Raw genomic sequence first — 10820 nt, forward strand, 5'->3', positions numbered from 1 at the left:
GGAATGGCGCAACCCAGGTCCGGACCAGAGGCAACGGGAAAATAACCGAAGCAGAAATATCAGACAGGCGTCGACAATTGAAGGAAATCGGGGAAGTGCGAACCATCGTCGTCCGAATATCGAGCATCACTCAGGTCGACCTTGGGTCAAGATGGATAAGTGGGAAGTGTCATTCGACGGCTCGAATGACAGAGGGTCCGTGGAGGATTTCGTTTTTAAGGTGGAATACCTAAAGAGACAATTCCAGTGTCCGTGGGACGAAATCCTCAGCAACTTCCACGTGCTAGTAAAGGGGCGAGCCCGAGAATGGTATTGGCTCCACGTGAGGCAACGACCAATATACTCGTGGGATGAACTCCGAAAGGCGCTCTTTGCAAGGTTTCGCGGAAGTTGGGACGACGTCGATCGCTTGCAAGAAATGAGGCAGCGTCAACAACTCCCTGGGGAATCGGTAAACGACTTTATTCAGTCGATGACGAGTATGGCCTCCCGATTAGAAATACCGTTGCCAGAGCCTAAACTGATAAAGTTGATCAAAAAAGGCCTGAGAGATTCGGTTGGGAGATACATCTATGCAATGGATGTATACTCTGTTGATCACCTGCGGGAAGAGTGTAACGAGGTTGAATCAAGCTTGGGACAGCGTGGTTCTCGTTTAGCATATGGTACGCAGGCAAAATACGCGGGACCAGGTAAAAACGTTAGTGCCATATGTGACGATCTCGAGGAGAAAGCCAAAGTCGAGCCGGAGGTCGACGAGATTCGGGTGAAATCGTCAAGTCCAAGGCCTGGATGTTGGAACTGTAGCCAGCAGGGACACGACTGGAGGAATTGCTTAGATAAGCAGCGAAGGGTTTTTTGCTACCGTTGTGGGAGACCGGACGCACTTGCTCCTAAATGCCCAGATTGTGGGGGAAACGGACGAGTGGGCGTGACCAGACCGGGAGAGGCGCGCTCACGAACGACTCCCACTCAATAATTGTTAATACACCAACAAAGAGTACCGCTAGTATAAATTGCAAGCATAGTAGGAAATTAAGGCAGCTACCTTATGAAGAGAGGTAAAGGTCATATTTGATAGCTAGGAATAAGATTTTTGAGGAACGGAAGCTTGATGGGATGCGATTAGTGAAGCATAGGGTAAAGAAGGTGCGCGAACGATTCACGAAGCGACGCTTGGTGAAAAGACAAGTAGTGGAATCGGTCAAGAGAGGAGATAGTCGAGACTCGAGGCTGTTTGCCGAGGTCAGCATTGAAGGTAAGCAAATTGCGGGACTTTTGGATACCAGTGCCTCAGTGAGTATTTTGGGGCGTGGCTCTCGTGAGTTTCTGGCCGAGATCAAAGTTCCCGTGAAGCGTTATGTGTCTAGCGTGAGAACCGCTTCTGGGGTGGACCGATCCATTATAGGCCGGGTACACACAAGAGTCACATACGGAGAAAAAGAGGAGGATATGACGTTTTACATTTGTCCGTACCTCGAACAGCAGGCATATTTTGGCATAGATTTCTGGCGAGTTTTTGGATTAGCTCCTGATGTATTGGGATCAATGGAAGCGCAAATCTCTGAAGAATCGAAGCCAAATTTAGTTGAAGCAATCGAGCATTATGTAGAAGAAAAAACTCTAGAACCGGAGGTGGATGTTTGGGAGTTGAACGAGGAGCAAAAGAGTCGATTAGAAACCGTAAAAGCAGAGTTCTTGTCCTTTGAAAACGCAGGATTGGGGAAAACAACAGCACAAACACATAAGATAGCACTGGTCGAAGGGGCTATTCCGGTGAAGGACCGACACTATACGCTGTCCCCGGCGATGGAGGAAGTAGTTTGTGGCGAGGTGGACAAGATGTTGGCCCTGGGAGTTATCGAAGAAAGCGATAGAAGCGTAACGCTGTCACCGTCAAGGACGCTTATCCACTTCCATCCATCGAGGGGATACTTTCGCGTATCGATCAGACCTACTATATTTCTAGCGTAGATCTGAAATTCGCATTCTGGCAAATAGAGTTGGACGAAAGCAGCAAAGCATACACGGCGTTTACGGTGCCTGGCCGCCCACTCTACCAGTTCGTCGTAATGCCTTTCGGACTGTGTAACGCCGCTCAAAGACTTTGCCGTTTAATGGATAGGGTTATACCGTCACTGCTTAGGTCCAATGTGTTCGTGTACTTGGATGATTTGCTGATTATAGCTCCGGACTTTAACACACATATGAAATATTTGGGACTCGTGGCGCAGAAACTAAAAGAGGCCAATTTGACAATTGGATTAAAAAAATCTAAGTTCTGTTTCAAGAGTCTGAAATATCTAGGGTTTATAGTAGGGGGAGGGACTTTGCGGACCGATCAAGACCGCGTGATTGCAATACAAAGGATTCCGAATCCCAAATCCGCTAAGGAAGTGCGCAGCTTTTTAGGAACAGCCGGGTGGTATCGCCGATTCATCAAGAATTTCGCAGAAATAGCAGCACCACTGACGGATACACTAAAGGGGTGTCAAAAAGGGAAGTTTAAGTTGAGTGACGAGGCAGCAGATGCGGTACGAAGGTTGAAAGAGGCGCTTACATCCGCCCCAGTACTAGTACATGCTGACTTTTCGCGGAGGTTTTACGTCCAATGTGATGCGTCACATTACGGTGTTGGGGCTGTACTGTTCCAAGTTGATTCCGAGGGCAATGAGAGACCGATAGCATTCTTTTCCGCCAAGATGGATAAACACCAAGCAAACTACTCGGTGACGGAGAAAGAATGTCTCGCCGCGGTGTTAGCTGTCGAAAGGTTCAGACCCTACATCGAGATGATGCCGTTCACTGTGATTACAGACCACGCAAGTCTCAAATGGCTTATGTCCTTGCGTGACCTAAACGGACGTTTAGCGAGGTGGTCGTTGCGCCTGCAACGTTTCGATTTTCAAATCGAACACCGAAAAGGGGCTGACAACGTCGTCGCCGACACTCTATCTCGCAACGTAGCTGAACTAGCGCTTGACTTGAACCGAATGCTAGGTTTCCAGACAGTCGAATTCGAGTCCGCAGAATACAAAGAGATTGTGGCGGAGGTCATTAGAAATCAGGATCGACTACCGGATTTGTGCGTTGAGGACGGACTGTTGTACAAACGAACCGGGTTTACAAGAATGGAAGACGAAGTCGAGGGTACTTTGTGGAAGTTATGGGTGCCCGAATCTCTTACTTCAACGCTCATAGAACAAGCTCACGTAGACGCAAAGGCTTCCCATGGAGGCGTAACGAAAACTCTCCATCGGTTACGGAGACAATTCTACTGGCCCAACATGGCGGTTCAAGTTCGTGAATACGTTAGGGAATGCGTGGCGTGCAAAGAAACGAAGGCTTCGAACCAAAGGATGCAAGTGTCCATAGGGCAGGAAGTTAAGACCGAACGACCCTTTCAGAAATTGTACATTGACTTTTTGGGAAAGTACCCACGGTCAAAAAGAGGTCATGCATGGGTCTTCGTAGTCGTCGATCACTTTTCGAAATTTACGTTTCTGAAGGCCATGAAAGACGCTACGGCAGACAACGTGGTGGAATTCCTGATTAACGAGGTTTTCTTTAAATTCGGTGTCCCTGAAACCATCCATTCGGATAACGGTCGACAATTCGTTTCCAAGAAGTTCGAAAATATGGCCGAAGCTTTCGGGATCTCCCACATGAGAACGGCCATATATTCCCCTCAAAGCAATGCAGCCGAGCGCGTGAATCGAACGGTGCTTGCAGCAATCCGCGCGTATTTGGAACAAGATCATAGAGAGTGGGATCACTTCTTACCAGAAATTGAGGTTGCGATTCGTAATGCTGTCCATTCGGCAACCGGGGTGACACCATTTTTTGCGGTTTTTGGACAGCAGATGTATTTAAATGGAGCCAGTTACAAGCTCGCACGGAAGCTACGGTCGATGGGTGAACACTCCATCTCCGATTTAGAAACGCAGGACAAGATCCGAATAGTTCAAGATCAGGTGAGGCTGCATCTGCACAAAGCGTTTGAACGCAGCCGGCAACAGTACGACAAGCGGGCTCGGAAGTTTCACGCTGTGCCAGGCCAAGAAGTTTATAGGCGGAATTTTGTGCTGAGCGACTTCAGCAAGGCCTTCAACGCGAAATTCGCAAAAAAATTTCGCAAGTGCAGGATTGTTAGAGCCGTAGGAAACAACGCGTATGAGGTAGAGGATCTAAACGGAAGATCGCTAGGGGTCGTCCATGCTAAAGATCTTCGGATTTAACGGGGATATAGCGTGGGTGTGGCCTACGTTGGGCGAGGTTCACAATGGGCAACGGTCGGAGCAGACGGAGGAAATGCGACGACAATTTTGATCGTTCAAGCGGGCGCCTAACTTTAAATTCTCGTGTGTTGTTGCATTTGCAGACATATCGATACTCAATTATCGTATGCCACAACCAAAAGTGAGATTTAAAGGGCCACATTGCTGAAAAGCGGGAAGAAGTTGGCAGGGTCAGCAACGTGTGAGGACATTCTCCGCAAGGTGGCGCGTTTAAGCTTAGGGACGAGAACACATGTGGAAAAGAAAAAAAAACGCAGTGAGGCAGGTCGTGGTCCATAGCGCTTAAATTTGTGTGCCGTACGGATCGAATGGTGAAGTACATTTAGGAGTGCCTTGACCCTCCATATTCGCTAGACCTTGTGAAGCCAAATTCGGCGTAAGTGTGTCTGTTTGAATAAATGTTGTGCTGCGCTAATTTTGTGGGTTATGTTTAGGTGGCCGACGGCAGGTCACGCCGCAATTGTGCAATTTATGTCATATGCTCCGAAGTCGATGCAACAAGGACCTGGCCGTCGCGCAAAGATTGCCGGATACGCCCTCGAAGCTACTGCGAGGAAACACTGGGCGAATACACCATCCCCTGATTTTGGCAGCGCGCAAGCGCACCGACGGTATTTCTTCAGCCGGTGAGTGCGTTCCGATGTGGAATAAGTGCCATCGGGATAAGCCTTTAGTAACCAGCCGCGTAGCTCGAGCGCAGTACGCGCAATCGACCCAGAGTCCAAATTAAATTACAAATTGTAAAAAGAAAGAAAAACAAAAAAAAGAAACACATGTCAAGAAAAAAAGGGTGCGAGTCGACTGCGCGCATGTGAGCAGTGCTCCAGCACGCTCACCCATACTCCAGTATATTTATGTAAATGTGAATGTTAGATTAAGCAAATTTGTTGAATGTTGTGTTAAGTTATTCGTTATTTACGTTACTGTATTTATTTATTCATGCATCTAATAATTATTTAAATTTCTAAGTTGACTGTGTTCGTCAACAAAATTCGGCGTCCGGATTTTTGCCAAATTGCAGAATCCATTTCTTTTTGCACGAGCCCCCCATACACCGAATACTTATATTGGAGCTCTAATAGGGTAGGATAGGGATTGAGGACCACCCAAAGTAACAGTCATATTTGTTCCATTTTTTTTTATTTTGGTTTTATCGGATTTGGCAAGATTCACGATTTAAATTCAAAATTGAATAGCCGTTGCAGAATACAACGCTACCTAGCGGCCTATTCAGTAATTAATACTTCATAGCATGTAATGTTTGTTAATAAATTGTAAGGAAATAACGATGATCTGTGAGTAAGTTAAATACAGGGGAGAATCACCGGGAGCATGGAATAAATTAGTCGTCAACCACAATAAGGGCGATGGGCAATTCGAATCCGTGCAAGCCCATTGCAGGAAGGGCGGGTACGTCGTGGCCATAAACACCAGGCCCGTCAGCTGTTTCGTTTGTTTTTGTGTGTGCATGTAGGTCTTTTATGTAGTGTTGTGCAGGTCGAGTTTTTTTTGTTGTCTGTACCGTCCACGGGCAGGGTTGGAGTTACCCACCTCTGGGAATACTGAGCTAGCCGAGGTTGCCCACTGCGAAACACTGGACGTGTTACAAACTATAGTTATTTCTAATCTAAATCTCAGTTTGGATTTTTATAAAATTTAGTAAAACTATGTCGAATTTTCAGGGAATCGTTTTCTATAACTGTACATTGAGAAATTTTTATAATAGCCTTTTTCTTACTTATATTATTATTAAACATTACTATTTTTAGAATTTAGTTTGAACAAGTCGTTAAAAGGCACTTCCATTGAGATGGTTAACATGTATGGTAATCAGACATTTATCGATAATAATGCTAATGTAGATAATAATGTGATTTTAGCGTTTTACACAAATTGAGTTTTCACTTTTAAAAAGGTAATTCCAGAAGGTGTACAAGTTTGCCAATGGTCGACGCATTTAAATGGCTTCAATTTTTGAAAGTTTAATCGGTCTACTTTCAACGAGATAGTTTTTCCCCCAACTTCAGCGTCGAAATCCAAAGTCGTTCATCATGGCAAATGAGCACCCATCCAGCAAGACGCATGCATATCAAATGGTCTCCTGCTCAATTAATATTTGAATGCTCTGCTTAGATTGGTTGGTACCCCAAATTTCAGCTGATTAAGTGGTGTTTTGTTACCGTTCACTTTTATATAAATGTAAGCGCTCACTTTTTATAACCTGAACATATTAAAGATTGTAAACAATCAAGCAAGTAGACAGTAGGAAGCATCTCCTCTCATTTGTGATTAATTCGATAATTTAATCGATCACTTTTATTTTGAATAACATCGCAATACATTATAGTCTGCTTAGTGATGTAAGCGAACACTATTTTGAAAATGTAACTACCTAAATCTTACTTTTATTTTATTTATTTAATGTAAACTAAATGCAGACCACAAACTTTAAAAGTTGAAAATTTCACAATTGTTTTTAAATTTTCAATAAAATTGCTTAAATTAAATCCTTAATTAGTGGATTGGATTGTAAAACACAAAAATCTCATTAGATAAAAATAAATAGTTAATTTAAAATTGAACAAATAATATAAAATATAGAATATCTCGCGGTATTAAAATGTAAACTAGTCCAACCCAATCAGTGGATTGGTGAAGTCTAGTAAAAAACTATTCCGACCAAAAATGTTAATGATTACATATTAATAATATACAAGCAGAGGAATTTGAAGAGTAACGATAAAGAAGCAGAGGGAGAAACAGACAGATATAGAAGGGATTGGTAAATATCTGAACCTGTGCAATTATGTAAATTTTCCGCAGTTAAGCACTCTTACTGATTAACCAGAGATATGTTAAAATTACAAATTTATTTAAATAAAGAGAAAATTCTGCAGAGTATACGTGACATAAGGCATTGTAAGATTTCAAAATGACATCAACAGAATTATGCAAATCGTCATCAGTATTAGATATTTCTATAAGTTATATTTTATTTAAGAAAGCAGTAGTCAATCTCTTTGCCGGCTGGTTCGGATCTTCATAATAGACAACTGGCATAAGAACAATTTCTAGATAGACGAGTCCTTGTGTGAAAAGTATTTTTTGAATAAGTTGTAATCTAAACTATATTTCATACAACTTAATTAGTTAGGTAAATGTTTTGGTTATTTCACGGTCTGATCAGTTCCAAGATTATCGGTTTTCGGTTACCGGTTTTAAAAATATATAATTTTGAATTTCGCGAAAAAGTTTCGGTTTCTCTTTGATTCCCTGCATTGAATACAAGATTCAATAAAATTAGGGCAGTGACTTTGAACTTCTTACGTAATAGGAGAAACAGTTAACCTTTAGTTTCCCTCTGACCTTGCGGCTTCATTATACCGGTATACCTCAAGAAAATATTCTGTATGTGGGCTAATTAGATTCTGAAGCGTGACATCTTTTACAAACAGAAGTAATGACGTGACGAAATCAACGATGGATCTCAGCACCTTTATTATGCAGAGTCAATGAGATTTTTATTCAAATCATAATTAGTTTCTTTGCTATGTAGACAAATAAAGATAATAAGACAAAAGACAGATTTCTCAGTGAATTCCATTTATAACGGTCCCATAGAAACTAGATTATTAAAAGTAAATTTTTAAAATATGTGTTTGTCTGCGCAAAAAATTCTATATGATTTGTGCTTGAAGTATAAAAGTGATCGGTTCTTTGGCGAAAGGTAGCATTAGCTTTCGAACCATGAAATCGAAGATATCAATCGTCTGCTTTGGTAAGTCACATTATTGGATATATTCGATTAGAGAGCCAAAATACTTAAAATATCCTTCTTAGGCTTAACCATTTTCGGTTTGGTAAGAGACATAAAATGTGGTAAAGAAACCGGAAGATTTGTCGTTCATTCGACGGCTCAAGGGCCAGCTCCTGCACCTGTGATTTACAAAATACCAGCACCAGCACCATATCCATATCCGCATCCACCCCATCCAAGTCCACCGGTACAATGTTTTTGTCCCCCCGGGTCCGCCAGGTCCGCCAGGCTTACCTGGTCCACCGGGCTCTCAAGGTTTGTGTACTGATTTGTGGTGAGAATTATAATTTCAGATTTATGATTTATTTTCAGGTGAATCGGGAACACCTGGACATTACGGCCCGAAGGGTGACAAAGGCGATAAGGGGGACAAAGGTCACTTTGGACCAGCTGGCATACCTGGACCCCAGGGTCCACCCGGTTATCCAGGAAATAAAGGTTGGCATGGGCCGGCGCCCGCGCCTCCTTACCCACAACCCCCTCCAATAATAATACCAATTCCCGTGCCGGGAAAAGGTCATTATCATCCTGGTGGTCCTGGTGGCTACCCAGGATATCCGGGACACCCAGGGTATCCAGGGTATCCGGGTTACCCAGGCTATCCAGGGTACAAAGGATATCCACACAAAGGATTTCCACACAAAGGATATCCACACAAAGGGTATCCACACAAAGGGTATCCACACAAAGGATATCCACACAAAGGGTATCCGCATAAGGGACACCCAGGATATCACCACCCAGGATATCACCACCCAGGCTGTCATCACCCAGGCTATTGCCACCCAGGACATCCACATCCACATCCACAACCGCCAGGACCAACACCTCCAGATTTAGGACCTCCACCTTTAGAGGACGCAACCTTTGACTGGGATCAATGGGATGAGCGAATACACCTAATTGAGGGCGACAATGACATGGAAGATTTCGAAAATCTCAATGATGAAAATACTTTGGATCAAGACTTTATGAAAGAATCAGCGGGTCAGCGTTACTCCACAGAATCTTTGTCCGACGATGTTGAATTGGTTGAAAATATGACTGATAATGATGATATGAGTAACGAAGACGGTTTGGAATCTAACAATGTATCAGAAAATGAACAAAATAATCAGCCCGAATCCTATACAGACGATTACAGTGAAGACAACCAGCCAGTTGAGAATAATGATGCGCAAGAGCGGAGCATCACAGGGCCAATTATCTTAGCAATTAGTACGCCTCGTAACCCATTTCACTCCTTTCGTACGATAAAACCTATAAATAAAAATTAACTGGATAAAAAAAGAGTTACGCCTAAGTCCAAGGATCTCAAAGTGCATAACCCCTGAACATTATTTATTTATAAAGTTGTTCCCATCAAAAAGATGCTCTTCTGTTCTTATAGATACACAAGCACTAATTGAGCTACTCACAAAAAAACTTCTTTATGAGGCTGTTTACAACATAGTTTAGTTTAGTTTTTAGTTCGAAAGATGCTAATACTTTAATTATTAAATTAATAATTTAAAGGTTTGTCCGACCGTGAGTCATTCGTCTGTGGCACTGTAAGCAAACTAGTTTCTCAGATAATATTTATGACTCGCAAAGATCGAATCACTACTTCATATTTCTGCAATATTTGAGAATTTTTTCAAAATTATATTTTATTTTATATAGGAGAAGGGGACTCCCGTCTACATGTGTATTTTTTTAACTAAGGATCAAAGGTAATTAAGCTATCAATAAATTATGCTAATTTAATATTAATTAATTAACTCGCAATTGTGACGTAAGTTCTTATTTTACCTAGCAAAACTACAACAACCAAGCCAATTCTTATCTTGAACTATTGACTAAAACTTAAATTGTCAGAAAAGTCTATCCAGATTATACCGTCGTTCGACACTTGAATCGTACTGAGACATGTTGTATACTAATATGTAGGCAAGTTTCAATATTTTGTGCCTAATTTTACAGTGTCCTCTTGTAATTCATACCTAAACTGCTAGAAATTGGCTAATATTATTTAAAAATATAAAGAAAAGTATAAATCGAAATGAATATGAACATTCAAAAATTAATGAATATTATTACTTTTAATCCACAACCCACGCATCACTTAACCATTGTGTTATATATAATATTTTAAATATTAGTCGATATTTTTTGCTCGAGTCAAAGGTTAATATGGCTTCATTTTTTTTGAGGAACTGAAAAAATTCCATTAGTTAATTCTGGATATATCAAGCACAAGCCAAACCATTTTTGACAACGGATTTTTTTCTTACAAATTTAAATTCAAACACATTTATGTTAGCATATTGTGAAGTTCATACAATATAATAAATAAATTAATAAACATGAAGCGGTGGATCAAATATGCATCTTTTACGTTCAAAATTGCTTAAGGGTATAATTTATCAGAGAAGTTTTCTAGAAACTGATTTGCATTGCACACGACCAATTTCAAAAGAAAGAATATTTAATTTTTATTCATATTTCTTTACATTTATTCAAATGATAACATAAATGTTGCCTTGTTATCACTTTCTGTTATTCTGTTTTGTTTTGGCTCTTCATTGTGATTTGAGTATCACATATGTATATGGTTATGATTATGGTATGTAAATAATCAAAATAACTAAACTAGATACACTTTGAAAGCCAATAAAAAAAAACAAAGAAAATCATTAATCAACCAATTTGTAAATTAATAAAAC

At 41.3% G+C, this 10820-nt stretch overlaps 1 protein-coding gene across 1 annotated transcript; it reads left to right on the forward strand.

The window, feature by feature from the left end:
- The first annotated feature begins 8045 nt into the window (after positions 1-8045).
- Positions 8046-9392, forward strand: LOC116805404 (collagen alpha-1(VIII) chain-like). The gene is given in 5 exon segments (XM_032737029.1): positions 8046-8076; positions 8139-8317; positions 8319-8370; positions 8428-8553; positions 8632-9392. Coding segments are annotated over 5 exon segments (1149 nt in total).
- The last annotated feature ends 1428 nt before the right edge of the window (positions 9393-10820 follow it).

Source organism: Drosophila grimshawi, unplaced genomic scaffold (assembly GCF_018153295.1).
Source record: "Drosophila grimshawi isolate 15287-2541.00 unplaced genomic scaffold, ASM1815329v1 contig_311, whole genome shotgun sequence".
NCBI classification, from domain to species: Eukaryota; Metazoa; Arthropoda; class Insecta; order Diptera; family Drosophilidae; genus Drosophila; species Drosophila grimshawi.